The sequence below is a fragment of the Moesziomyces antarcticus genome (assembly GCF_000747765.1).
Source record: "Moesziomyces antarcticus DNA, scaffold: scaffold_v10002, strain JCM 10317, whole genome shotgun sequence".
Classification (NCBI taxonomy): Eukaryota; Fungi; Basidiomycota; class Ustilaginomycetes; order Ustilaginales; family Ustilaginaceae; genus Moesziomyces; species Moesziomyces antarcticus.
This window is the reverse complement of record NW_014639008.1, coordinates 146178-173428: the sequence shown is the minus strand read 5'-3', so window position 1 is coordinate 173428 and position 27251 is coordinate 146178. Positions and strand designations below refer to the sequence as shown.

Below are 27251 nucleotides of genomic sequence, written 5' to 3'. Positions count from 1 at the left end.
CGTGGAAAAGAGTGTTGGTCTTTTCTTCTCGCCCCACCGCGCGCGTCTTCATCTCCACCACCAACCATGGCGTCCGACTCTTTACGGCAGCGTCACCCACCTACCCGATCGGCGAGCAATGGCTCTTCCACAAAGCGCAGCGTGGCTCGCGCGGTGGTGGCGACCTCGGCGTCGGAATGGCTCGCGATCCTCGCGCTCATCTTTGGCGGATGCTGCTCCAACGCCTACACGCTCGAACTCGCCACGCGCCAACTACCTTCGTCGGGCACGCTGATCACGTTTGCCCAGTTCCTGATCACAACCCTATCAGCGCTACCGCACTTCATCCAGCGCAGCCCACGTGCGCCGTGGATGGAGCTCAAACCTCGCGTCGTGCCACTGTACAGGTGGGGGGTGCAGGTGGCGCTGTACCTCTCGAGCAGCCTGCTCAACAACACCGCGTTTGCGTACAACGTGCCGATGTCGGTGCACATCGTCTTCCGCTCCGGCGGGCTGGTGATCAACATGGTGCTGGGCTATGCCGTGCAGAAGACGCGCTACTCGCTCGCCCAGGTCGCCAGCGTGCTCCTCGTCACCGCCGGCGTCGTAGCCAGCACCTTCTCCTCCCAATCTGGCCCAACCACAACCAACGGCGAAAGAGGCGAGGTGGGCGAGTATGCAACGGGCGTGGCGCTGTTGTTTGCCGCACTCGTGATCACGGGCTTGATGGGGTTGTGGCAGGAGCGCACGTTCCGGCTGTACGGCAACCAGAACTGGCGCGAGAGCATGTTCTACTCGCACCTCCTCTCGCTGCCGCTCTTTGGACTGCGTTCGCGCGCGCTGGCGAGCGACATTGCAGCTGCCAACAACACCACGCGCTGGTACTTTGCCTTGCACCATCCCCACTCCACAACGAGGGGTGACTGGGCTGCACTTGTCAGACCGCCCACGCTGGACTCTACCCCCGCGCGCGTGTTTGCACTGGACCACCTCATCCCCGCCATCCCCGCTGGGTGGGGGAAGGGCGTATGGGTGCCGAGTTTCTGGCCGCCGCTCGTGCTCAACGTCGCCACGCAGCTGCTGTGCATCAATGGCGTCAACCGCCTGACGGCGCAGGTGAGCTCGCTCTCGGTCACGCTGGTGCTGGTGGTGCGCAAGGCTCTTAGCCTGCTCATCTCGGTGCTGCTCGTCCAGCGCTCCACCGGCACGCCGGCGCTGTGGACGGGCGCCGCCGCTGTTTTAGCGGGGACCATCGCATACTCGCTCTCCAAACCTCCCGGCAGCGCCAAAAAAACACTGTAGAACAATTGCAATTAGAGCTTCAGCCTCGACCACGGCGCACTAGCAGCCCGAACATCAGCGCGGTACACGCACTCAGCGAGAACCTTGCAGCACAGGAGAAAGCAGTATCAGTCTCTGTAAAGAAAGCCGAGAGAAGGCAGGGGGAGAGAGGACTTACCAGGTGGCGGCGTAGACGGCGTGTTGGTTGCGCAGCTCGATGGTGGCTGCGCGGCCGACGGGGATGCCCTGTGCGATGCGCGTGGCTGCCTCGCCCACGTTGCCATCTGCATTGCACCAAGTCCAAACGAGTGTCAGCAGCATTCCATCTTGCACACGCTCAAGCTGTGAGGACTTACCAAAGACCTGCTCGAGGTAGACGGGAAGCACACGGTCCGTTTGCGCTCCCAGCATGTTCTTGACGCTCTCGGCCACACCGGCGCTGGGCGTGTAGCTATCCTGCGCATCGAGCTCGAGCGGTTTTACACCCTTGACGTCCGATGCCCACTGTGCCATCTGCTTGGCGTCCACGTGGAACCAACTTCCCTTGTCCGGCACATTATCCGGGGTGAACAGATTCGCGGGATAGATCCTGGGCAGCAATGCCACGAACTCCTCCTCTCCCCCTTGCATCGCTTCATCCCTAAGCCTCCTGTTCGCTCCTGTGCCTTGGATCTGTTTCTCGGCGACGAACCCACGGTTGATGAGGATCATCCCACCGCCCTCGGCGCGTCTAAAGGGTACGACGACGTGATACCCCATGGTGCCATCGCGCACCCGCGGACCGACGAACATGGTGCGTGCATGGTCAAAGCTCCCTTGCACCTGCACCAGCCGGAAATCGAACTCGGGCAGCACGTCGATGTTGACATTGCGCGGCAGCCGCAGCGGTTCGCGCGAAAGCTTATCCTCCAGCTCCTCGATCAGCGACACCTTCCACTTGAGCCGCTTCAGCTGCCAGTAGCCCAAGGCCGCCGTGAAGATCGGGATGAAGCCCAGCACGAGTGTCGTCGGTGAGCGGTACCATTTGCGGTGCGATTTGGCCGACTGCGATTGCGAGTAGCCCTCGGGTGCGTCCGGCGCCTCGTACTCCTGCTGCGGGCGAGGAGTGGTGCGGAAGCCGCGTATCGGTGTGCAGCGCGCAATGGGCGCGGGAAAAGCGAAAGATGGACGGTGCGAGAACAGCGGCTGCAACGCCGGAGTGAGAGGTCGAGCAAGTGCGTGCGATGTACCTGCCCGTGTACCTAGTACCGAGCTAGCAGAGCAAAGCGCGCTCCGCAGCTGAGGTGTCGCTCTCATGGTCGGCGATGCAATTCACGATGGTGGTCGGTCACAGTTGAGAAGATCGTGTTCATCCTACACGCGGCAGGGTGTGGAGGTCTTTGCTCGGAAAAATTAGCGTAAGGCACGGCCGTGCAGAGAAAGAGTGAGAGGCTCTCGCCCACGTGATGCCATCCATGAATCGGGCAGATCGGACTTCCTCGATCGCCGATGCAAACCTCCCCCCGCTTGCCCCGGTCATCTCGCCTCTAAAAAGTCTCGTTGCTCCTTATCAATGGCAATGGCTTAGCCACAGTGAGAATGGGAATGACATGCTGCGCGGTGCATGCTGCATGCTGGAGGGGTGTCAGGTGCGGTGCGCTGCCAATGTCGCTGGTGCGGATGCAAGCAAGCGAGGCGCGCGTGGCATTCCGGAGCGCTGCAGATTTCAGGAGGCGCAGAGCCCTGTGCAAATTGACAGGCAGAGCGCAGCGCAGCGCAGCGCGGGCGGTATTGGACGCATCTCGCTGGCGCGCCGAGGCCGCAGCTGAGGCATCGCGTCCATTGCGAGGGGTCGACACTCATTCCAGAGCGTACATGGCTGCTGCCTCTCGAGCCGAATGCTCGCGCGCCTTCCGATCAGCACTGGACAGGGCGAGCAGCGGAGGTAGACGCTGCTCACATTTCTCAGCCACAGCTCTGGGGGGTCTATTGTTCGCCCAGAAGGTTCCGACCAAACGCTGGCTTCGATGGGAGGCAGGCAGGCGAGATGCCATGCCGCCCGCCCGTATGTCATGCACATCTGGACCGTCGGCGCGTGCGATCGCTCGAGCGGCTAGACAGCTGCTGGTGCACGCTTGGTGCACGCCTTGTGTTGGTTCTGCTTTGCTCAGAGCGGCTCGTAGCTGCCCCTGATTCATAGTCGCGACGCCACATCGAGTCGAGAGCCTGCTTGACGGCTCTAAACACACGACGGCCCACGGCGGCCAATCTCTTCTCCTCCCTTCCACCATCTCCTACCTCGACCGCTCCGTCTGTTTATATTACCCCTACCCCTCCTTCCCCCTTTGTCGCGGCCTCGCGTCTTTCCCCACCCACACTCTTTTCGATCGTCTCGTTCCAGCAGCTCTACGATGAAGCTCTCGTCATCCTTCGCCGCGCTGTCCGCCGCCGTGGTGGTGGCGCTGTGCATCGGTCAGGCGCACGCCGAAACCGTGAATGCGCCTTTGGGCCTGTCGCAGGTCAACGACGAGGGCGTGCCCATCACGCCGCTCACCTACCTCAACCTCGAGCCGTCTAGCAAGGAGCTCTCGGACGCCGCCAAGAAGGTGACCACACCCCCGCCTCTGCCCAAGCACCCCAAGCGTCTGCTCAACCCGGCGGACGAGCTCAAGCCGTACGTCGGCCAGCTCAGCAGCCCGGGCATCAAGGTGCGCGCCGAGCTCGGACACAGCCTCATCCCCTCGCTGCCCATCCTGGGCAACCTCGACAACGAGGGCGACCACCGCACCGACGTCCCCGCGACGCCCAACAAGCGTCTCGTGGCTCCGCTCGAGGTGCTCAAGCCCGGTGAGGGCACGGAGTACCTGCCCGAAAACCACCAGAAGCTGGGCCAGCGCACCGTACATCCGCTCAACCGCCGTGCCGACTCGCCCGTCGACCTGAGCTTCTTCGGCAAGAACCTCGACGAGCTTGCGCCCAAGCTGCCCGCGGGTAAGCGCGCCTCCGACACGGGGCTCAACCTGCTCGGCGCCGACGTGCCGCTCGACAAGCTGCCCCTGCCCGGCCTCAAGCGCCAGGCAGACGTAAAGCCGCTCGACCTCGGCCTCAAGACGGGCAACGCGCAGGACGCGGATGCAGCCAAGTCGCTCCTGGGCGGTCTGCTGCCCATCAAGCGTCTTCTTAGCAACGACAACCCGCTCGCGCCTGGTGCTGCCGCCAGCGAAGAAGACGATGGCAGCTCGGGCCTCAGCGTGCTCGGTAACAATGTGCCGCTCAACAAGCTCGCGGTCCCCGGCATGAGGCGCCAGGCCGATGTGAAGCCGCTTGACCTTGGCCTCAAGACGGGTAACGCGCAGGATGCGGATGCTGCCAAGTCGTTGCTCGGCGGTCTGCTGCCCATCAGGCGCGATGGCGACGTCAAGCCGGTTGACCTGGGTCTCAAGACGGGCAACGCGCAGGATGCTGAGCGCGCCAACGACTTCCTCGGTAGCCTGCTGGGTGGCAAGCGCGACACGATCACGCCCGACAACCTCAACCTCGACAGCGTCAAGCCGATTGTCAACCAGGGCGCGGGCACTGTGATGCCGATTGTGCTGAACCAGGTCAAGAGCAAAGCGAGTCCGGCAGTGCAGGGTATCAAGGCGGCCAATGGACTGTGCAGTGCGTTTGGATGCCAGAACGCTGTACAGGGTGCCGTGGGTGGGGTGACCAAGGAGCTGCCCCTGCCCAAGGTGCGTGCGCTGGGAGACAAGGACATGTTCGAACACGGCCTGCTCGGTGGAAACGGCGAGATCAACGGGATCCCTGTGCGTCGGGGTGATCCGGTCACCGACACCATCCTTGGCGCGAGCGACGAGGCTCGTGATGCGATCCTGGGTGTCAAGGACCAGGCGGACGATGCGGCCGGTGCATTTGTCAAGAACATGTACTCCAAACACGGCGAGGTCCAGACCAAACGCGATCTCACCCTCCCCGGATACGCCCTCCTTCCCGGCACAGGCCCTATGGCCAAGGAGGGTGCCCAGGAACTTATCGACTTCCTCGACCTCCCCGTTCCCGGTCTCAAGAGGATGGACAAGCTCAGGCGCAAGGAGTAGAGTCCTTTTTGCTACACTGTCCTGCCGATATTTTGATGCACTCTGCCGCCGCTTGTGCGAGCATTCGAGTCGCCAAACCCGCCTCAATACACCATCTCGATTTCCTGAACCATACCCCTTGAATCCGCCTCTTGTAAAACTGAGCGCTTGGCCGCTCCCCACCCACCCACACACACATTCTTTTGGACTCGTTAGGCTCGCTCGAAAATTCTCCAGTCGCTCTCATTTTCTGCCTCGTTGTCCAATTGGCCTGGGAGGCTGCCTGGGATGCCGCCTGGAAGTGTGAGCCTATCGGATGGCGCCAAGTCGAGTCGGCCCGCAACCGAATGCGCGTGCCAGACTCGGGCACCGAGGCGAGGGTGCGGTGCGCAGCTAAGCGGCTCCGTCAGTGTTCGGCTCGGCCGCATCCCCATTCCGCCTCTGCTCGTCACCACCACAGATCCGGCAGGGTCGAGTGTGGCGCGAGGGTCCGAGATGTGGCGTTGCAAGTCGCCAAGTGTGATTCTGTGAAAATGGTTCAAGGCATCAGCCAGCTTGTGCATATGCGCGTAAAAAAAACTACGCCGGTCGGAGCGATCAAGTTGTGGAATTGGCCACCGACACCGGACGAGGACGTGCCAGTAAAATTGGACTGCGCGCTTTTTCAGGCTCAGCTGGGTTTCGTACCGTACCGCCAAGCCCAACGCCCTTTGAATTGCGATGCGCATAGAACAGAGTGAAAGCATCACATGTGCCGTGCCGTGCTGTGATGGGAGCATAACTCTGCAATAAGCTTCACACTGCAAAGCTAGATCTTCGCACAGGCGAATCGCTGAAATGTGTTGGTCTTCTTGCTCGCGACTTGCCATCGATTTCGCTTGGTTTTTTTGGCCTTCCGGCGTTGAAAAATGCGCTTTGTTTGGACACGCGCTCGAATTGCTCGCTTGGGCGGCTCGCGGCTCGCGGCTTCGCCACAGCTTGGGCTGCTTGCTGCGCACGACCCGATTTTCCCACGTTTTCTTCTTCATTTCTTCCTTTTTCATTTGGGCCCAATTTTGCCACTCGGGCCGCGACGGTCTCGAGTCCGGTGTTGCGGCTGCGCCATCCGTCCGTCCGTCCGTCCGTCCGTCAGTCCGTCCGTGCGAAAGGCGTGTTGGTGTGGCGCGCCATCGCACTCCTTCTGCACCACCACACTCCCTCGACAGGGCCCTCTCGGCACCCTTGTTCTTCTTCCTCGCTCTTCCTAGACCTGGTGGGAAGTAGGCTCGAAGTCGACGCGCCTTTGCAACCGGTGCTTCCTCCTCTTCCACCTGCTCTCCAATCCCTCATCCTCACCCCACGCATTTCCTCTTTTCTCTTCCTTCTCCTCATCCTCATCATCCACCCTTCTGGCGCCATCCCAGCAAACAATCCTTTGCCCCCCACCATATCAGACGAGCTCGTCAGCTCACCACATCCGCTCGACACTGCCTACAGCTTTTTTGGCCTCCTACATCATCCACGTCGGTCGATTGCAATCTCTTTCCTTCCTTCATTCATACACCCAGGAAGAAGACCATCGCATCTTCTCGACCATCCGCGCCCCACACCCATCGGCGTAGGCTTCCGCATCACGTTGCATTGACCAAGGTAAGTCTGCATTCCATCTCGAAACACTGCTCCATACACACTTGCATCGCCTCGTCTGCTCCGACACCCCAGAGCTCCATAGGTTGGAGCGACCGCATACACATGGTCGCAAGTCCAAACTGGCAGAGCTTGCCACGCCGACGCGACCGCATCCAACCTGCAGCGAGGTCGGCTCGAGCCGATGCCAAATCTCGATCCGTTGCGATGCGATGCGTTGCGATGCGATGCGGAGAGATTGCGGGCGGGCCAAGCAGAGTCTGGGTTTCACACTCAGACGCGATCGACGATTTCTTCGCATCGTCCCCCCGATCTCCTCGTTGTTTTCACGATTTTTTTGGCTGCTCGGCTTCGGCGGTATCGGTCGCGTAGATTTGGCCGCCGCTGCGCAATGGTGTCATCAGGCCCTTGGTCGAGACCAGCCGAATCGCTCGTCGGTGCCTGGCTGCTGCTGTCGCCGTACAAGCTTCTCTTACCTTCGGGAAGCGGCCCGACCCAGCATGCCGAATCCTCCACACGGTCTTGTGCGTTGTCGATTGCCTTTGCAGCTTCGCAGCTGCAATACCCACCGTCGCCGACGCTGCCGAGCCTCGATCGGTAGCTTGTGCCGATCTTCTCGCCGGTTTCATCCAAAGATCGAGCAGCCACATCATCCCACCGCCGCTCGCTCGCCTGCAGTGTTGCCAAGCAGCATGCCATGGCTTGTTTGGGCACATCGGCATTGCAATTCGGCTGCTCCAATCGGCCTTCGAATTGGCCAGCACAAATGAGCTCTAAATTGCCACTTCGGCTCCCACTCGCCCTCACGTGCATGCGTATCGCGCTGCAAGCGCTCGCGCAAATGCCGGCGAATGCTCCCCGCCACACTCGCCCTCCCATGCTCCGCCGACGTCTATCCGACACGTCCTGGCCCGCGGGCCTCGATCGTGCTCATCCACACCGGATGCCACGCTCCTGGTCGCCGTCGATCCGGTCGCATCAACTTCGGCTGCCTGCCTTCTAGATTTGGCAGACTCGTACCAAAGTCGTATCTGTCTCCACATCTTGGCTCTTTCTTCTGTCAGAAGCGCTCGTCCGCCCTCCCTTGCCACACTGGTGTATCGGCGTGCTCGTCGGCCACCCCTCCACTGCCTGCTTGCCAAAGATTCCGTTCCCGCCTTTGTCCTTTTCCCTCTCCTCGCCGCCGTGCAGTTCGATGCAAGCGCATGAAACTAACGCCTTCCCTTCTTCCTCTTCCCAACGCCACCTTCGACCGACATCCCCTCTTTACCGCCGCACCCCCCACCAATATCGCCAACCCCTTCGACATCCATCGCATCGTCTCTCCGCCGCTACCTACGGCTTCCTCACCGCCATACCGCCCACAGAAGGCTAGATTTTATCTGCCGCCGCCTCACATTTGTCACCGGCCCAAAGGCACTCCTCATCGGCTCCTGAGAGCTTCTCAGCAGCTCTTCCCTTGCATGTTTTTACCAACCATTCCTTCCACTCGCTGTTGAAGGTCGTCGAGCCGCACGGCTTCACCTCACCATTCGTAGCGTGACCAGCCAGCCACATATTCCCCGTGGACCACTTGGCCAATAGCCGCGCAGCCTTTAGCATCTCTTCGCTTACCTCGACGCGCCGCATTCCCGCTCCAGCATGGGCCCGAGCCAAATCAATCCTCCCAAACCATCCCGCGCCGCTACTGCGCGCAAACCCACAGCTGGCGATCCACCGGATCGCCGCAACCAAAGCCCCGCCTCCAACGACAGGGCCCATCACCAGCCACCTCGGCTCGTAGCTAGTCCTCCACCGGCGCCATACTCGAACTTTCCGCCAGGCTACGTGCATCTCCCACACACCATGACCGGTCCACCCCACCCTCCGTCGGGACAGGCCTCTGGTCCTGCATACCCAGCGTACGGCGCACAGGGAAGCGCCGACACATACGCTTACGCTGGTGCACCTTACTCTTCCGGAGCTCATCCCGTCGAGCCGCGCCACTTTGCTCGCCCACCCAGTCGCACGCAATCGCAAAGCTCGGGATCCGGCTCCGGCGCCTCGCCCCACCACGAAGTCGTACCGGGGCCTCACTACGCTCCGCACTATTCGCCCTCGTACTCGACCGTGAGTCCGAACCCCTCTGCCGGCCATTCGGGACGCACCAGGTGGGCATGGGTCCCCATCGAGGTTCCGCACACTCATCTTCCCGATGATGCCCACATGCAGTACCCCCCGTACCACGGCAACTACTACCCAACCTCGACCGGTTCGGCGGCTTCAAGCACATCCTCATCCCACCAGCCCTACCCGCCGGCGTTCGGCGAAGGCTCAGGACCGATGGCAGCCTCCTACGGAGTGCAAGTCCCGCCAAACTATCCAACATCCTATCCCTATCCTGTGCATCCGAACCACTACGCCTCTGCCCACCAGCACTCCTCGCACCACCATGCAGTGACGCCCGGCCGAGGATCGTGGTCCGGCTTGACTCAGCACGGATCCCAACATCCAGGCGCCAACCGCGAGGGCCTCTCACCCAGCGGCGGTGGTGGCAGTCGTCGACAGACTGGTCCGCCGTCCCGCTCTGTACATGGCGCACGCCGGCCCAACTCGAACTCCTCCGGCAACCAATCTTCCTCGCCCATGCGAGGTCCTGCCGGTCTGCCTCGACGTCCCAGCTCGACCGTGGCGCCCGAGGCAGAGGATGTGGCCGCAGAGAGCGACGTGTCGCCCCAGGCACTCGGCGTGGCAGCAGTCCCGCTTCAATCGGATACAGCTGACACGAATGTGTCGCCGTCGGCCACTGGGACGGACGTCGATGTTGAAGGAGAGCTCGATGTCGCGGGCACCGATCGCGTGCCGGGCAGGGGTCTCCGACCGCACTACCATCCACAGCAAGGGCCGCGTTCCGACTTTGTTCTCTGGTGCGGCAACGTGCCGCAGGATGCAACCGTAGAAGAGCTTTGGGAGGTGTTTTCGCGCCTCACCCCCAACGAGTACGAGCGATGGCTCGCCTCGTCCGAGGGCAAAGAGCATCGCAGTGCGGCAGACGAGGAAGACACCGACATCGACGGACACGGCGTCCTGTCCATCTTCATCATTTCGCGCAGCAATTGCGCCTTTGTCAACTATGCCAGCACCGCGCATCTCGATCGAGCCGTCCGGTACTTTCACGGCAAGCAGGTACGCCCCCACGACGCGCGCTGTCCCAAGCTCGTCTGCCGCGTGCGTAAGAAGGACGACGAGGCGCAGGCAGGCGTGGCCGGTCAACGAGGACGCGGCATCCATGTCGCTTGGCTCAAGCAGAAACGCGAACTTGAGCGAGCGCAGGCCTCGCCCAACGCTCCAACGGCCGACCCGTCTGCGCACGCGCCACCGACGGTGCCATCATCAGAGCCGCTCTCGCCACTCTCGCCGCTCTCGCCACCCGGAAGAGACTCGGCTCCTGTGGCTGCAGGACTCACCTCGGCAGGCTCGTACAGCTCGAGCGGATCCGCGTCATACACCTCGACCAACTCTTCGCTCTTCCGACACCCCGCCTTCCGTCATCGCTTCTTCATCCTCAAGAGCCTGCGCGCCGACGACCTGGAACGCTCAATCGAGACTGGCTATTGGGCCACACAACCGCACAACGAAGCGGTGCTGGACCAGGCGTACCGTAACAGCGAGACTGTCTATCTCGTCTTTGGTGTCAACCAGACGGGTCAGTTCTACGGCTACGCCAAGATGGCCGGGCCCATCCACACGCACACGGCCGATGCCACGAGCAAGGAAGAGCAGCAGCGCCGAATCAGCCTCTCTTCGGTGCGCTCCGCCGCCTCGGCGAGTGCGCAGGCTGCGACCGTTTCCGAGTCGGTTGGCGATGTGTCGGGCGAGTCGGGTGTCACGTCGGCCTCGGATCCGAGCTCCAAACGGCCGCATCCCGTGTTGGACAAACACGACATCCAAGTGGCAAGGGGCCTGTTTGGCAATCTTTCGATCGACGGCGCTGGCGAAGCGTTGCAGGCTATACCCATGACGTCGCCGCTCCCCATCACGCCGCTGCTGGAGGAGGCTGGCGCGCGCACCGCCACGATGCCGCAACGCAGCGATACCATCACGCCTCGCACCTCTGCGTTTGCCCAGTCGAGCACCTGGCCATACTCGTCCAGCCGGGTCGGCAGCGACGGCGCAGATTCGGCGGAACGTCTCAAGCTCACGACGACGCTTTCGGCGGAAGCGCCCGCCATGACCGCCGAACCGGACGAGTACGGCGTGCGACGCATCGACATGGAGACCGAGTCGACGCAGACGACGTCGAGCCAGAGCGACCAGCCTTCGTTAGGCCCGAGCGATTCTGCGTCGTGGTCGTCGGCCGATCCACGCATGGCCGAGCAGATCGCGCTGCGCGCCGTGATCCACAACCTGCGCCTGGACGAGATGGAGTCGCGCGGCAAGGCGGAGCGGCTCGAGAGCCAGCTGCGCCACGGCAGCAACGAGACGGAAGCTACCGTGACGGCCGCCGGAAGCGAGCGAGGCGCGCCGGAGAGCAACGAACGCACGCCACCGCGACAATCGTCGTCCGACTCGTGGGGCAAGCCATTCCGCGTGGAGTGGATCTGTACGGACCCGCTGCCGTTCCAGCGCGTCAAGAAGCTGCGCAACCCGTGGCGCGACAACAGGCAGGTCAAGGTGTCGCGAGACGGCACCGAGCTGGAGCCAGGCGTCGGCCGTCAGCTGTTGGAAGAGTGGAACCGGCTGCCGCCAGCGTCGTCTCTGGCCGTGGTATCGGACCGCGCCGCATCGAGCTCGCACACGCCGGCTGCAGGTGCTTCTGCCGCTGCCGTAGCGAGCGATGAGGAGGAGTGAATGGCTCGTTCCTTCCCACCTAAAACAGGCTACGGCGACCATCCCGGCAATGTCGCCGGCAGCCGTTGAAGCAAGCGCCTCCTGGAGGACGAGGCCTTGTCTTCTCCACCCACATCCACGGCGGCGAATCCTCGTGGTTGCATTGCTGTCGTCCCGACCCGTTCTCCCGCTTTTCTGCATTTTTCCTTAGTGTATCATACGGTCAAGATACTCGCATACCGTTGGACGCCCAAAGGCATGCTGCTCGACGCTTTTCGTTGCGCAGCCAACACACACAGTCTTGCTTTCTATATACGTCGTTGCATCCTTGTTGTTGTCAGCATCCTTACCCCTTTCACACTGTGTTTTCTTTTTTTGTAGCGCTTATTCATACATGTAGGCGCAGCTTTCCCCCCCCCCCTCCTTTTTTGTATCCTGGATCCGATCGATACCATCCTTGTACTCTTATACACCGCTTCTGGAGCACACACCGCATCGCATTTGGGTTATCTCTCTCTCACTCTCTATCTCTCTCACTCTCTATCTCTCTCACTCTCTATCTCTCTCACTCCTGTCGGGGTTTCTACCTTCTTCAGCCTCTGGTCTTTTCAATTGTCATCATCATATACTCGCTGAAAACTCGGTGGTTTGTGCTCTGTGAGTGTGCTCTGTGGTTGTTGGGTGCTAGGCGTCGGTGCGACACTTTGGTGAGACAGTCGTACATCACATAAATGTGCATATCTACGCTACCGCAGCTTCGGCGAACATGACTAGGGAATATGGTCTAGTGGTATGACGTCGCTTCCGCATACCTTAGGACCGCAATGTTCGTGGTTCGGAAAAGCGAAGGTCCGGGGTTCGATCCCCTGTGTTTCCATTCCTGATTCTTTTTTGGCTTTTTTTTTTTCAATTGCTGAATGTGAGTTTTTTTTTCCCGATTTACCGTTCAATTTGGGCTGTGTTTCGTTTGGCGTTCATCCTCGGAATCCTGCTGGCAATGCAGCTCAAGAGGTACTGTTCGGCGCACGAGAGCCTGGATGAGCACTGTGAGGAGCCTGTTCTGATCATGTTCGAGGAGCCAACGAGGGACGAAAGGTGCCTCGGGCCGAGCGAGGAGAGCGGACGAGCATTGCAATGGAGATCGGACAGATCGGATCCCGATTACGATTACCGGGCCGTTCCGTTCGGCGAGCGCCGAGAACGAACGGGAGGAAATGCCGAGATTTGACTTTTTGGACCGCGGCGTGGCGGAGAACTACCAACCACCTTCTACACCAACCCCACCAACTTTCAGTGCACACCTCGACCGACCGATCGATTCACCCGAACGACACGGCAAGGTTGCGTCGCTCGGACAGACGCGAGTCGAACATCTTTCTACACCATACTCGTCTCGATCTGGCGCTCGGTGCGCCTGCTTGCATCGTGCACACCGTCTGCCATCTACGCACGGCAACTACACACATCGCTACATCCTCGCGCCGTACTTGTCAAGATGCCCGAAGCCGTGTGCACGCCCGCACCATCGACAACCGACGTGGGGCCGGTGGTGGTGCCTGATCTCGAGTCGTTCCCGCCGACTGGCGTGCCGAAGCACACCAAGCTGGGTTCGTGGGAGTTTTACCGCTCCATCGGCTCGCCCAAGCGCGTGGTGGCGCCCATGGTGGACCAGTCGGAGCTTGCATGGCGTGTGCTGAGCCGTCGCTACGGCGCCGACCTCGTCTACACGCCCATGATCAATGCCAAGCTGTTTGTGGACGAAAACAGCAAGAAGAAAAAAGTAAAGTACCAGGAAGTCAACTTCAACCGCGAGTTCGGCGAAGAAGGTGCTTCGTCCATCTCGTCTCTCCTCTCCGAAGAGGGAGCATCGAGCGATACGGATCGGCCATTGTTCGTGCAGTTTTGTTCGAACGATCCAGCGACGCTGCTCAAGGCGGCCGAGGTGGTGCAGGACCGATGCGACGCCGTGGACCTTAACCTCGGCTGTCCACAGCACATCGCACGACGCGGCCACTACGGTTCGTACCTCATGGAGGACTGGCAGCTCATCTTTGCGCTCATCAATATCCTCCATCTCAATCTGCGCATTCCGGTCACCGCCAAGATGCGCGTGTACGAGACGGTGGACAAGACGGTTGCGTACGCTAGGATGCTCGAACGCGCCGGTGCGCAGATCATCACGGTGCACGGCAGAACACGAAGCATGAAGGGCCACCACACCGGTTTAGCTGACTGGGCCAAGATCCGCGCAGTTAAAGAGGCGGTGGGTGTACCGGTGTTTGCCAACGGTAATGTGCTGTACCCGCAGGACTGGCAGGACGCACTGGAGCAGACTCGTGCGGATGGCGTGATGAGTGCCGAGGGTAATCTGTACAACCCGGCGGTGTTTATGTCCTCGCTGCCCACGGAGCCGAGTGCGATGTTTCCCAACGCACCGCAGTTGCCGTTCCCTTCGCTGGCGCGAATGGCACACGAGTATCTCGACATTGTGACGCAGCTGCGCACGCCGACGTCGAGCAGCGCGATCAAGGCGCACCTTTTCCATCTCTGTCGTCCCGGCCTCGAGGTGCACCGCGACCTTCGCGAGTCCCTGGGCAAATCTCGCTACGATCACACAGCCACGGGCGAAGCGCGCATCGCAACCTACCGCGCCTTTGTCACCGAGCTCGAACGCCGTCTCAACCTGGACCGGGCTGAAGACAAGTGGAACGCACCCCAGGATCCACCGTTGCCGGGGTCGGTATCGTTCTTGACGCCGCCCGATGCGAGCAACCCGGACGTCCATCGACCGGCGTTCATCCCGCATTGGCTGGCACAGCCGTACTTCCGCCCACCGCTCGTGACCGATGAGCAACAGGACGATGACGCCAAAAAGGCGCGCAGGGAGAGGGTCGCTGAAACCGCACAGGGCAAGGTCAAGGCCGAAGCGAAGACGGCGAGGCAGAGGAGCGAGAGTGCAGAGCCTGCGCAGGGCGACGAGAAGCGTCCGCGCACCACGCTGCCCCACGACACAGCACCACCCCAGCCCATGCCAGCACTGTAGCCCGAATCCGACACACACACACACCACTGGAAATGCAAAGCGACATTTGCATTGGGATCGATCCGTGTATGCATGCTGATTGTTCGAGTCAAGATTAGAGATGCCTAAGGGGGGGGGGCGGAGGGGGTATAACTTTAGGGCCAGTCTTGGAGGTTGAGACCGTGCTTGGTGCACTGTTGCTCGCACCAGTCCCAGGCGGTTTGTGCAACGCTTGGATCCTTGGCGAGGTCGCTCTCCTCGCCCACGGCTGCCCAGGGGACCAAGTACCTGCCGTGGATGAGCTCGCTGTTTGCGGCGGTAGCTGCCCAGAGCTGCGTAACTGCGCCGAGGGTGGCGGGTACAAGGAACCAGTTCTTGAGCCTCGTGAGGAGCGAATTCGTGGATCCCAGCTGCGATTTCACGCCACCCGGGTGGGCCGAGGCGACGGTGATGCCCCAGTTGTGTGCGTCCGAAGCGGCGGCGAGGGTTTTGGCGGTGAGGATGTTGCCGAGCTTACTTCGGCCGTAGAGGTGGACATAACCCAGCCCTGCGCGATCGGGGTTGTCCAGACCGGCGGGGGTGAGGTGCGAGGGTTTGTTGATCCAGCGATGCGTATCGGACGACGTAAGCACCACGCGTGTTTCGCCCGTAACGGCGCTATTTCGCAACCTGGCTGATGCTTGCAAGGCGGGCAATAAGAGTCGAAGCAGCGCATGGTGGCCTAGCACGTTGGTGCCCCACATGATCTCGTACCCGTCGACCGTCTTTCCGCTCTCCATCACACCGGCATTGCACAACACCACATCCACCCTCTCTTCCTTGCTCAGGAACTCGTCAACGGCTCGTTGGACGCTATCCAAACTGCCCAGGTCGCACTGCACAGGTGTCATCCTCCCCACCTCTGCCCCGTACCGAGCATGCCCCACAGCCAACCCCGCCAACTCTCGCCTGCACTCGGCCGCAATCGTACTCGCCGTAGCACGGAGCTTATCCAGATTGCGACCAAACATGTATACGTGTGCCGAGGATAGCACCAGCTGTCGCAGTGTCTCGTACCCGATCCCCGACGACGGTCCCGTGATGATGACGATGCGGTCCTGTAGAAGCGGCATCGTGGATGGATCCCAGTGCTTGCAGCTGCGCGACGGCGGAGAGTGCCGAAGCATGTCGAGCGCGATACTCGTATACGACGCCATGCTCGCGAAACCCAAGGTGGTCAAACCGCCAGTGGACCTTGGGTCGATTGATGAATCACGGTGCGGAGAGTGTGGTGCAAAGATGATAGGCAGGATTCGCTCAGACCCTTTTGAAACACGCACCGCACCGCGCCCATCAGCCCATTTTGGCGAGAGGAGCAAGCAGAGGCATTTCGAGTGTTGTTTCTAAAAAATCCAAGAGCCACAGCCGTGTGTGTGGCGGGGTGGAGGATTCCATGGCGATCCGGCGTTTGAAAACCCCGCTCCTGCCCCTGCCTTGCATCGCCGTCGTACGATTTCACACGCCCCCCCACCCTCACCCACACAACTCTAACACCCTCACACCTTTTTCGCACGTCCATCTCGGTGAATTGCTTTAGAAGCGCTGCGTGCCTTCGAACCGCCGAAAGATGTCCTCGCTGGCAGCAGACATCTCCGTGGCCATACGATGCACCTCGGTCCCCGGGCGGTTGTACAGCAGACTGTTGGCGAACATGAGGTTGAGCGCCTTGCGCAGCTGTTTGGGCGTCCCAATCGAACCCTCCTTGATGCGCGCCTTGATCGTCTTGATGTCGAGCGGCTGCTTGATGAGCGTATAGTAGTCCGGTGCATCTTGCTCCTTGATGGGTGCGTGGAAGAGGTTGCCGTGCGTGTGGTTCGACACCTCCGTCAGCAGCATACTCAGCACCTGGGCCTGCTTGCGTTTGGCCGCCTTGCTGCGCTCGCTCATCGCCGAGGGGGGTGTCGATGTGCGCGAGGGTTCGCTCTTGACTGCTGCTGTGCGAGAGGCGCTAGCGCGGGAATCCGCAGTGCGAGTGTCGGATTCGGCCAACTTGGCAGCACTGCGTCTGCGACTAGAGGGGACGGATTGCACTTGGTCCTCGGCCTCGTCTTCGTCCGATGACGTTCCCGCCGTGCCATCCTCCATCGCTGCATCACCCTCCGCAACCTTGGTCTCGACAGCTTCACCAGCTTTGCTGGAATGGTCGGCGCTCGGCTGGGTGGACGCAGCTTCGCTCTCGACGCCAATCGCAGCCGCCGCCTCGTCCTCGCTGTCCATCTCGCCGTCGGACGACGCCACGACCGCATCCGCCGTCCGTGCCTTCTTCACCGGCGAGCCGCCATCCGTCGGCGCTACTGCAGCTGGCTCGCGCTTGTCCGCCTTTGTCTCCTCTGCCGCTGCAGATGCCTCGTCGTCGCCGCTGCGCTTTCGTTTGTTCGACACTGCGTCGGCGACTGCCCCGGCCGACTCGACGCGCGCTTCGGCTGTCTTTCCCTCCACGGCCGCTGTCGGCGCGGCAGGAGCTGCATCGCTCTGCACAGCCGGTGCCGGCTCCTTCTCCTTGACCACCACGTCTGCCGCAGGCGCAGCCGGCGCGACGTCTTTCGTGGGCACCTCCTTCGCCGCTGCTGGTGGCGCCGCGGCGGGTGCAGATTCGCCGGCCTCGGACGAGGCGGCACCGCTCTGCTCGGCTGTGCTGCTGCCTTCGGCCTGCGCCGCCAGCTCGAGATTCGTCGAGGTCTCGACCACCTTTTCCGCCGCCTGCTCCACCTGTGCCTCGAGCGCCTTGCTCGCCGCCTTCTCGTCCTGCAGCGCCTGCACTGCCGCGTGCGTGGCTGCCGACGCCACCGCCTGCTCTGCCTCGGCCGTCGTCATCCCCGATGCAGCCGCACCATCCGATGGCGCAGCAACAGCAGCGCTGTCACCGACTGCTGAGCTTGGCGCTGGTGCCGCTGGTGCCGCCGTCGCTGCCTCCACTGCTGCCGCTGCTGCTGTTGCTGGGGTGCCTGTTGAGGTCGAGGCTACTGCTTCTGACACCGCGGCCTTGTTCGCCGAGATGGGCGGCGGAAGTGTGATCGAAGGTGTACTGGGCAACGCCGGCGTGGGTCCTGGTATCAATTTGGTCGGCGAGCTCGGTTCGAGCGCGCTCGGCTTGGCCTCCTGCTTCTTGGATGCACTGTTGGGTGCCGAGCCCACTTCAGACCGCGGCGAGCCCTTGGACAGCTCGCCCGGCTGGGTTGCCGAGCTCTCTGCGCGTGTGCGGCCCTTCTTGGCGCTCTTTGGCGTGGTGGATGCATTGGATCCGGGCGTGGTAGGTGCGGCTACGGATGGCGCCGCGCTTGCCGGTGTGGACGGCGGCAGCGGTGGTCCGTTGGCGAGGTTCTCCATCTCGATGCGCAGCTCCATCTCGAGCCTTGCATCCGCCTTGCCCGACTTGATGTCGTCGATCTCCTTGACGAGGCTCTTGAACTGCTCCTCCTTTTCGCGGATCTGCTCCTTGAGCTCTTCCATGCGCTCGGCGTACAGCAGCTGTGCGAGCGCGAGCTGCGAGCGCCGGTCGGTGCGCGGCTGCAGCCCGCGCGGCTCCTTGGGCTTGGGCGTGCTGGGGGTCGTGGGTGTGGGTGGTTCGGGTGCCGCCTCTTCCTTGCTGAGCACGAGGCCGCGCTGACGCATGAGCGCGGTCCATGCGCGCTCGCACTCGCGCGTGCCAAAGATGCGGCCGAGCGTGAGGCCGGCATGCGCGGCCTGCTCGAGACGCGACTGTTGGCGGATGAGCGGATGCGCGAGCAGCAGCGACGACACGCGGCCCCAGTCGGGCGGCGACGTGCCCACCTCGTGCACCGCCTGTGCGAGCAGCAGCTTGTCGCGCAACGACAGCTTGGCCAGCGCCGACGGCTGCAGTGCGTGTGGCGATGGGATCGTCGGATTCATGCTGGATGATCTTTGCAGAGGATGCAGATCCACACTCCGTCGGGGGCCCCACTGATGGATGGATGTGTGGATTGCCGAGCGAGGTGGTGGATGATGGGCAAGCAACGAATGCTCGAGCGGCTCCATCGGATTCTGGAATTCACCCAAATGGACCGAGCAACCGACGCGCTGCATCTGCGCCCGATTTTTAAAGATCATCCCGATGCACAAACTGGGTCGCGTGGATTAGCGCCAGTCTCCGGGAAGGCGGACAGGCGAGAAGGAAATGCAGAGCAGAGCGCAGGTCTTCCGACAGCCGACCGAGACAATCGCCGCCGCTTCGCTGCCAAAGAGCCCAGGCCAAGCCCAGGCCAGGCCATGCGAGGCGAGCACGGCTGGGCTCGGCGGTGCCTGTTGCAGAGCCAACCTTAGCGCGGGCGACTCTTGCTTCCCGTTCACCTCGTCATTCTCCCACCCATCCATGACGGAGCCCATCAACAAGGCAGCAGCCTCGGGCTCGGCGTCGGCAGCCGGGCCGTCCGCCGAGGTCTACGAGCAAAAGGACGAGGCGTACTTTGGCTACTACTCGATGCTCTCGCACCAGGCGCAGATGCTGCAGGACACGGTGCGCACCGCAGCGTACCAGCGAGCCATCTTCAACAACGCGCGCGACTTTCAGGACAAGGTGGTGATGGACGTCGGAGCGGGCAATGGCATCCTCAGCTTCTTCTCGGCGCAAGCGGGTGCCAAGAAGGTGTATGCCATCGAGGCGTCCAACATGGTCGAGTGTCTGCGTCACGTCGTCAATGCATCCGACCGCAACTCCAGCTCCAAAGCGGCGGCGGGATCGAGCGAGGCGGAAGAGGTGCGCAACGAGGCCGAGATCCTCGAGCTCATGGGTGCATCGGATGCCAGTGCAACGCCAGCAACGGGAGGCCTATTTGGTACCACCAATCCGGCCGAATCGCGCAATGCGTGGTTGCAGGGGAGACTGGTGCCTGTTCACAGCAAGGTGGAAGATGTGACGTCCGAGCATCTGCACGGCCACACGCAGGTGGATACGATCGTGAGCGAGTGTCTGGGCGTGCTGCTCGTGCACGAGCGCATGTGCGAGTCGTTCCTCGACGCGCGCGACCGATTCCTCGCCCCCGGCGGCTCCGTCTTTCCTTCGGCAGGCACCATCTGCCTGGCGCCGTTCGAGGACAAGCAGCTGTGGAACGACACGGCCAACAAGGCCAAGTGGTGGCTCAACAACAACTTTTACGGCGTCGACGTTTCGCCGTTCGCCAAGCTGGCGTTCGAGGAAAACTTCTCCAGCCCGGTTGTGGGGGTGTTTGCACCCCAGTGCCTGCTGAGTGTGTCGAGCGACTATGTGATCGACTTTGCCACCATCACCAAGCAGCATCTGCAGGAATTCACCGTGCCCGTCGAATGGACGTTTGCACACGCCGCCATCGTCCACGGTCTAGGTGGCTGGTTCGATCTCCACTTCAACTCGCAATCCGCCCCGAACGAGGACGCCACCATGAACGATGCCAGCACCACCGGCGGCGCAATGTCGGTCGAAGCTGCGCTGGATACGCTCAAGGCTGCATCGGGTACGGCGATGGATGCGGTTCTCAACACGCTCCCCACCGTCGATACTGCCAACACCGCCAACTTTATGACCACCAGCCCGTATGCAGACGCAACGCACTGGCAACAGGTAAGGTTCCTGCTGCAGGAACCCCTCGCCGTCAACCGCGGCCAGAAGCTCGGCGGAAGCGTACACTGCAAAGTCAACGATCAGAGGTCCTACACCATGACTGCACAGTTGAGGCTGCAGAATCCAGATGGCACTGCCTCCGATAGCAGCATCACCACCCGGAAAGCCGTGTGGAGACTAGACAGACAGACGTACTCGTGGTGAATACCGCCCAGTACGCATTGCTGATGCAGAGATGCAGAATAGAATGTCGCTTATACTTGGCATGCGCGAGGTTGTGTGTGGTGTGGGCTGTTTCAGCTGATAGCAGTGTGGGGTATGTGTCATGGCGGCGGTGATGATCGTCGAGAAAGCCTGCGCGCCCTGAGTCGGCGATGAATGTGCTGACCTTGGCCTCCCTTACGGTGATCTTGGATCATGCCGCACTTTGGTTTCGAGGGCACTTGTTGCTGCGAGTTGCTGCGCAGTTGTGAGTTGCTTGCTGATGCGTGTGCTTGGACGTTGGTGCAAGACGGCTATGGCCTGGCGTATCTGCTGAGTACGATGATGACGCCGATGAGGAACACGAGCGCATGGAACGCCGGATGATTGACTGGACACGCCATCGCCACGAACCACCTTCGAGAGCGCAACAGCACAGAGGTATAGCCACAAGCTCCAAGGTGGAAGTCAAGAGGCAAAGCTCAGTCCCGCTCCCGCCGTGGAAAAAGGCGCCGAATTCTCACCAAAAAAGGGTCCGCAAAGGGTCCGCCCGCAGCGAGGCGATCCAAGTGGAGGCTTCACCGCCGAGAACGCCAAATCTTCATCCAACTCGCTCCGGACCCCTCAATTCATTCCGCTCACAACACTCGCACACACATAGCCAGCTCCAAGTGAATGTAGGTATCAACTATTTCGATCAAGCACACAGGGTCGTTGGCGATTGGGAAGATGCAGTCGGGAAACTTGTCGGCGGTCGGAAGGTCGGTTCGGATCGTATCGTGTCGTGTCGGTAGCGGGAAAGATCTCGGGACATGAGAGGCGCGGGCACGGCCATCAATCATGTGCCATCGGCGCTGCCCAGAGCAGCTCGCACGAAGGGGCCAGCAGGGGGGTATCTGCGCGCGCAAAGTCCAAAGAGGGGCCGCCACGCTGCGGGGTTGAATGCGTGGTCCATCGTCGAGCAGCACCGGGCGCGAGCAAAAGACGAACTAGTACAGAGCTTCGTCCTGCTCGAGTGCAGTCCAGGTGGCTTCGGCCGATCCGTCCGCGGCGAGCTCCATAAGCTTGGGGATCGATGCACACGGGTTCGAGCCGTACGGCTGCTCGTCGAGGTTGGTGGGCACCCAGCCGTACTGCAGACCGGTCTTGTACGACCAGTCTGGGTTGTTGTCGTTGCGCCACGACCACATGATCCATCCACCGCCCTGCTCGAAGATGTACTGCTGCGTGCGGAAGTTGCGCGCCATGAACGCCATGTACTTGACCGAGTAGGGATACGCGGGACCCGCCGGGAACTTGACGGGTCCAACGGGCAGATCGCGGTCCTGTGCACGGTCGCCGTTGGGACCGTTGATGCCCCACTCGCCGGCGATGGAGGGATAGTACTTCTGCGACTGCTGGAAGCTGCCGACGAGGTTGCAAGCCTCCTGCAGACGCTGCGTGTCCGTCGCCTGGTGCTCCCAGTCGCTGTACACAAAGTACGGGTGCGTGTCGAGCAGCACACGGTGGCGCGCGCGGCCCGTCCAGAAGTTTTGCCAGTACTGCAGACCCTGGAAGGCATCGTGGATGGCGAGCAGCATGTTCGAGTACTTGTTCCAGCCGTCCGGCTTGGCCACCTTGTTGCGCGCCCACGGATAGTACTTGTTGAGCAGCTCCTGCACCTTGGGCACCACATTGCCCTTGGGCTCGTTCACAGCCTGGATCGCCGTCACCACACCCGCATAGTCGGGCTGCGTGAACTCGGTGACGAGGCGGTTGAAGGCGTACTGCGTCTGCGTGTAGTAGCTCGGGTTGTTGGCCCAGTTGATGGGGCCGGAGCGGCCCGAGTTGTCAAAGCCGTTCTGCGAGCCAGGCACGCTGTGCAGGTCGATCCACACCTTGAGGCCGTACTTCTTGGCGAGCTGCACGCCCTCCTTGAGCTTGGCGAAGCGGTTGAGCGTGAGGTAGGGCGCGTTGGGGCCGACGGCCTCCCTGAACATAAAGTAGGGCACGGGGATGCGCACGTGGTTGAGGCCGGCGGCGGCGATCTGCTTCCAGTCGTCCTCGGTCATCCACTCGTCAAAGTGCTTCTGCAGCACGTACGACGCCCAGCCCTTGTCCGAGTACAGACCGGCGGTCCACTCGTCGATGATGGGGTTCGGGTAGGGTGCGTTGATGGCGTGGTCGTTGAGCGCCTGCATGAGCGAGCTGTCCATCCACGCCTCGAAGAGGAGCCAGTTGCCGAGGTTGACGCCGCGCACCTTCTTGTTGCGGTAGTCGAAACCCGAGTCCTGCGGCAGGTTGGGCAGCGCGGCGGTGGTGTCCATCATGCGGTCGTTGCGGCTGGCCTCGGAGAGCTCGGCCTCCTCGCCCCACGACATGGGCTCCGACACGTTGAAGTTGAAGGAGAAGTCGGGTGCGGTGGCGGCCTGCTTGTGGCTGTTGACCGAGAAGGAGAAGCCGAGCGACTTGGCGGCGCTCTTGACTGCACTGGCGGCCTTGTAGCTGCCGAGCATGTTGGTGGCCCTGTCGAGGCGGTCGATGGCGGATTCGAGACGGTTCTGCACGTTGTTCCAGAACTGGCTGGTGGACTCGGGCTGGGCGTGGGCGGGAATGTAGTGGATCTCGTCGAGGTACGACTCTTCGAGCGCCTCGTTGGAGCTGAGGCGCATGCGGCGAGCGCCAGCGACGGAACGCGGGTCCTTCATGGCCGGCATGCGGGGGTTGACCGTATTCCTAGCGGCGTAGGGCGAGACGCCCTTGTAGTTGCGAATGGCGGGCAGCGCCTCGGTGTTGTCTGCCATCAAGGCGAGCGCAATGGCTGCGAGGCCAAACGAAGTGATCTTCATCTCGGCGCCTGTGACGCTGCTGAGGAGCGAGGATGTGGTGTAGTGTGCTGAGAAGGATGCTGATCCAGATCAGCGCTGAGCGATCACCGACGTCGACGTTGCCAGCTGAGAGTGTTGGATGGTCGCAGTGGCCTGAGTGGTGGTGCTGCGAGCGCCGTGGAAAGGTGAGAAGAGATTGTGTATGGAGGGAGAAAGGGGAGGAGGGGTGTTAGGGAGTGGTAGTGGAGAGAGAGAGAGGATGGGTACTGCGGCGAAGAGCTGCAATGGATGAGGAAGGAGCGGAGAAAGATGTAAAACAGAGCGAGGGTCTTTATAGGAAAGGGACGAGGTGTAGAATGTACAGCGACCCAAAGGAAGGGGAGAAGGGCCCACAGGTACAGCGAAGAAGGTCAAGCGTAGCAGGACAGGACAGGCACACGGAAGCTTAGGCGGAGTTGGAGCGGAGCGCAATGGAAGACAGCTGCAGTCCGGCTGGTCGCCGGGGCTGAGTGAGATGGGCGAGGCTATCGAAGGGGGAAGGGACGAGGGGACCGATGCTGTCATTTTGCCGAGCCAAGGCTTGTGACAGCCGGAGCTCGGCAGGAAAGGAGACGCACGAAGCGAGACGAAGAGAGCGCTGAAAGGGCGCTTAGCAGCAGAGCAGAGCGAGCGCCACCATGCTCGACGGCTGCTCGACTCAGGGGCGCGCGGACGAGGTAAGGAGAAGTGAGACCAAGCTCTACAAGATTTGGTGCCAAGTGGCGGCTGTGTATGTGTGTGCGTGTCGGACTGCGAAAGGCAGCTTCCAACAAGCGCCGGAGAGAGGGCGCGATGCATGGTGCCGTCTAGCCGGCCGAAGCTCAAGATTCCAGGGCGGCTTGGGATCGTGACGAGGTAGAGTGGGCAGTGTTTGGCTTGGCAGAGTCTACAAAGCGTCGAGTGAATGCGAAGCTCGCATGGACCCTACGTTGGAGCAACACCCACCGTACGCCGCCGAGCCACTTGGCAGCAAGCGCCGCGCGAGCCTATCCAACAAGGTTGCAGTTCGCGCTGCTTTGCCCTTTTGCAGGCCGCCCGTCCTCGATCGAGGTGGTGCGACGACCGGCTCGAGCTTGTGGTGCAATTCGTGCCTGTCGAGCCGCAGCGTGCCTTGGAATCGGTCAGCATCCGAACACCACTCGAGCCAGGGTGCATGCATTGCGTGAGGACAGCGTGGGGACGGCGTGGGCAGCTGCGCTCGGACTGTGTGAGAATATGCCGATGCTCGCTTGCCTTTGCACTGCCGGCACATCCGACTGATGCAAGCGGACAGCGACTCGGCCGCACAAGGAGGTGCTGAGGTGCATCGGCGCTTCCGCAGGGCGAAGCGAGAAAAAGGCGAGTGGATAGTCAGGGAACCTTGACGTGCAGCTGTCGCGGCTCTCGCTCAGGCCCATCCGCATACACCTCCTGGTCGCCGAATCGCCGTCACCCTTCTCCGATCCCATTGTGGATCGGATCGCAATCAGCGAATTGGCTCTTGGCGATGCACTCTCTCCTCTCTCTCTCGTCCACGCTCAGTTGGCACGCTCGATTGTGAGCGGGTCGAATCGGTTCCAACCCGACCGTGCCAAAAAGGGCAAGGGTGAGTGTGCCTGCGGCCCGAGTGTTGGTCTCGCCTAACGCCTGACAGACGCCGGCAATTTTCCATTATTGTCTCGCCTCCGCTTTGCCTGCAGGTTGACGATCCGAACAGAAATGCACACGCGCGTTGGCGGCTGGTTTAGGCAAGAAAGGCAGCCAGAGCTGAGCTGAGCTGAACTCGGCCCGTCGTCTCCTTCCTTTTTCGGCAGGCGAGCGGCTCGTAAGCTCGGTCGCTCGTCCTTGCACCTTGGCCTGCTTGCTTGCCTCGCTCGCTTTATTCTATCCGACGGACGTGTGCCGAGACGCCCGGGCGCAAGCCATGCTTCCAAGTGACTTGACTTGCTCTCGCATCGACATCGGCGCCGCACCTCGGCAGCGAGAAGGCGACAGCTTTCCTGAACCTGGCCTAGACGCGCGCGGAGGCCACAGCCTTTCTAGCACAGCGATAACTTTAGAAGCGGGCAGGGGGGCAATCTGGTTGATCCACGCTCTACCTTTTTTTTTACTGCTTCCATGGCGCCGTCACTCTTGCCGCCAGCCTATAATACAGGACTGTACAGCAAAGCAGGAGAGTGCATAGATTTCACGCTCCGCCGCAAATTTACGCGTGCTTGCCTTTGCTCCTTCCACCCGCCTCTACCTCCCGTCCTCTTGATGGAGCCAAGCTCCGATTGACGTCGGTGTCAGTGTGGGCTAGATGTTGTGTCGTCTGTAATGCGGAGGTGGAACGCAGGGCGGTTATTCATCGTCCTTGGCAGCATGCTTTCCGGCTCCATTTACGAGTACACTGGCTTATACCGTCTCAGCCCGATCGCACATATTTGCGAACGGGGCCCAAACGCTGCTCCGACCTGGCTTGGCTTCCCGCCGGGCTCGGATCGCCGTAGCGTGCATTGAAGAAGTCGGCCAATTCCAAAGCCCAGCTTTCATGCCGCCAAGCCCCTGTCTTGGCCGTGGCGATTCGCTCCATCCACTCCAGCATGACCGCGCTTAGCTTTCCTCCAATCTTGCTGCCCCTGACTCGCGCAGATTCAAAGTACTCCAACACTTGGCCTGGCTTGGCGTCGGGCCTCATTGTGCTGCCAATACGCCACCTTCTTGATCGCCGGACGCACTGACATCGCCTCTCGAGTCGATTCACACGCTTCGCACTCGGACCGATCCGACGCATCTTCCAGAGCGAACTGTGCCCTGATTAGCAACCAGTCTCTCCATCATCAAGGTTATCATCTTTGTTGAGGATGAGCAGGTCGCAACAGACTCAGCCTTGGTCTGTTACCCCGCCTTCGGTGCGCACACCGCAACCGAGCCTGAGCTAGCTCTGCTCCTCCTTGCGTCTCTTTAGATCGTCCGGACGAGTTGCCCCATCAACACGTGATGCGAGATGCTCAGGCTTGAGAGCTAGGCTGTCGTTGCACTGCTACCATCAGACACGCCACCGCACGCTTACTCGTGCGCCATTGGAGGCAACCAGTATGGACGCCTTGAGCTAATGCACCCCGCACACTGCTAGTGCAACCGATGCATCGCCTAACTTATTCAGGTGTCACCAAAAAGCGGACAGCGACACACAGATCCTCATGCTGTAGCTCCTCGAGCGTGAGCAAAGCACGGACGCCGCTCAAGCCTCCTGCTCCTAGCTCGCACGCTAAAACCCCTACCGAAAGCTAGACCCTCCTCGCTTCGCGCCCAAGCCCCTCTCCGGAATGCAACGCGAGCTTCCGTTCCGCTCTGCTCGGTCCTTCGGTGCATCGCGGCCGCTCGGATCGCTCGGGACCTTGCATCGAAGCATGGGCCTCCTGCCGACCGCATTCGTGATTGTCTCTGCATCCAAGCTTCTCAGCCTTGAGAACATCTCCGAGGGCGATGCGAATCTTTGAATTTGTTACACCACTAAAGTAACATTTACAACAGCTTAATTTCGGATCGGGCACGATCAACAAGATCGCCGCGCTGACGCTCGATGGCACCCTCAGCATTCCGGCCTCGGAACCGGCGCCGCCGCAACACGGGCCACAGAGAAGCCCCAGGGCAGCACAGCCCCTGCGTGCCTCCACACGCCGCTCCTCGCAGCTCAGTCGACACCGTCTCGACTTTGATCTTCCATCATCCATCCGGCTTGCTCGAGCGCGCTCACACTGCGAACTACTCTGTGGCCAGGCGTCTATCCCGAAACAGGCTTATCCGACCGACACCCTCGCCGCGCGCGCGCTCTCCGTCACATCCTAGTTGCGCCCCTCAGCGTTCTGCTGACG

The 27251-nt window shown here is 61.5% G+C and overlaps 12 protein-coding genes and 1 non-coding gene across 13 annotated transcripts; 8 read left to right on the top strand and 5 right to left on the bottom strand.

Moving 5' to 3' along the window:
* Positions 1–66: 66 nt before the first annotated feature.
* On the top strand, positions 67–1281 carry PAN0_002d0964 (UAA transporter; the record flags this gene model as incomplete). Its single annotated transcript, XM_014803131.1, has 1 exon — positions 67–1281. One exon carries the CDS (start codon positions 67–69, stop codon positions 1279–1281), a length of 1215 nt encoding a protein of 404 aa, XP_014658617.1.
* Positions 1282–1292: 11 nt separating this feature from the next.
* On the bottom strand, positions 1293–3437 carry PAN0_002c0963 (mitochondrial respiration protein; the record flags this gene model as incomplete). Its single annotated transcript, XM_014803130.1, has 5 exons — positions 1293–1320; positions 1439–1544; positions 1617–2445; positions 2850–2982; positions 3115–3437. 5 exons carry the CDS (start codon positions 3435–3437, stop codon positions 1293–1295), a joined length of 1419 nt encoding a protein of 472 aa, XP_014658616.1.
* Positions 3438–3650: 213 nt separating this feature from the next.
* PAN0_002d0962 (uncharacterized protein) lies at positions 3651–5336 on the top strand (the record flags this gene model as incomplete). Its single annotated transcript, XM_014803129.1, has 1 exon — positions 3651–5336. The coding sequence occupies one exon, from the start codon at positions 3651–3653 to the stop codon at positions 5334–5336; it is 1686 nt and encodes a 561-aa protein (XP_014658615.1).
* A 542-nt stretch (positions 5337–5878) lies between these two features.
* PAN0_002d0961 (uncharacterized protein) lies at positions 5879–8316 on the top strand (the record flags this gene model as incomplete). The annotated part of the gene is made up of 7 exons (XM_014803128.1): positions 5879–5956; positions 6448–6821; positions 6917–6944; positions 7017–7026; positions 7346–7538; positions 7772–7957; positions 8133–8316. 7 exons carry the CDS (start codon positions 5879–5881, stop codon positions 8314–8316), a joined length of 1053 nt encoding a protein of 350 aa, XP_014658614.1.
* A 266-nt stretch (positions 8317–8582) lies between these two features.
* Positions 8583–11771, top strand: PAN0_002d0960 (uncharacterized protein; the record flags this gene model as incomplete). Its single annotated transcript, XM_014803127.1, has 1 exon — positions 8583–11771. The coding sequence occupies one exon, from the start codon at positions 8583–8585 to the stop codon at positions 11769–11771; it is 3189 nt and encodes a 1062-aa protein (XP_014658613.1).
* Positions 11772–12523: 752 nt separating this feature from the next.
* On the top strand, positions 12524–12627 carry PAN0_t002d0001. The gene is made up of 2 exons: positions 12524–12559; positions 12592–12627. It is a non-coding gene; the product is annotated as a tRNA-Ala (tRNA).
* Positions 12628–13245: 618 nt separating this feature from the next.
* Positions 13246–14793, top strand: PAN0_002d0959 (dus-domain-containing protein; the record flags this gene model as incomplete). Its single annotated transcript, XM_014803126.1, has 1 exon — positions 13246–14793. The coding sequence occupies one exon, from the start codon at positions 13246–13248 to the stop codon at positions 14791–14793; it is 1548 nt and encodes a 515-aa protein (XP_014658612.1).
* Positions 14794–14927: 134 nt separating this feature from the next.
* On the bottom strand, positions 14928–15968 carry PAN0_002c0958 (NAD-binding protein; the record flags this gene model as incomplete). Its single annotated transcript, XM_014803125.1, has 1 exon — positions 14928–15968. One exon carries the CDS (start codon positions 15966–15968, stop codon positions 14928–14930), a length of 1041 nt encoding a protein of 346 aa, XP_014658611.1.
* A 376-nt stretch (positions 15969–16344) lies between these two features.
* PAN0_002c0957 (uncharacterized protein) lies at positions 16345–18681 on the bottom strand (the record flags this gene model as incomplete). Its single annotated transcript, XM_014803124.1, has 1 exon — positions 16345–18681. One exon carries the CDS (start codon positions 18679–18681, stop codon positions 16345–16347), a length of 2337 nt encoding a protein of 778 aa, XP_014658610.1.
* Positions 18682–18946: 265 nt separating this feature from the next.
* Positions 18947–20569, top strand: PAN0_002d0956 (s-adenosyl-L-methionine-dependent methyltransferase; the record flags this gene model as incomplete). Its single annotated transcript, XM_014803123.1, has 1 exon — positions 18947–20569. The coding sequence occupies one exon, from the start codon at positions 18947–18949 to the stop codon at positions 20567–20569; it is 1623 nt and encodes a 540-aa protein (XP_014658609.1).
* Positions 20570–21555: 986 nt separating this feature from the next.
* Positions 21556–23394, bottom strand: PAN0_002c0955 (family 5 glycoside hydrolase; the record flags this gene model as incomplete). Its single annotated transcript, XM_014803122.1, has 1 exon — positions 21556–23394. One exon carries the CDS (start codon positions 23392–23394, stop codon positions 21556–21558), a length of 1839 nt encoding a protein of 612 aa, XP_014658608.1.
* Positions 23395–25062: 1668 nt separating this feature from the next.
* On the bottom strand, positions 25063–26071 carry PAN0_002c0954 (uncharacterized protein; the record flags this gene model as incomplete). Its single annotated transcript, XM_014803121.1, has 4 exons — positions 25063–25275; positions 25503–25535; positions 25637–25705; positions 25826–26071. 4 exons carry the CDS (start codon positions 26069–26071, stop codon positions 25063–25065), a joined length of 561 nt encoding a protein of 186 aa, XP_014658607.1.
* Positions 26072–26702: 631 nt separating this feature from the next.
* PAN0_002d0953 (uncharacterized protein) lies at positions 26703–27225 on the top strand (the record flags this gene model as incomplete). Its single annotated transcript, XM_014803120.1, has 2 exons — positions 26703–26810; positions 26911–27225. 2 exons carry the CDS (start codon positions 26703–26705, stop codon positions 27223–27225), a joined length of 423 nt encoding a protein of 140 aa, XP_014658606.1.
* Positions 27226–27251: the final 26 nt, after the last annotated feature.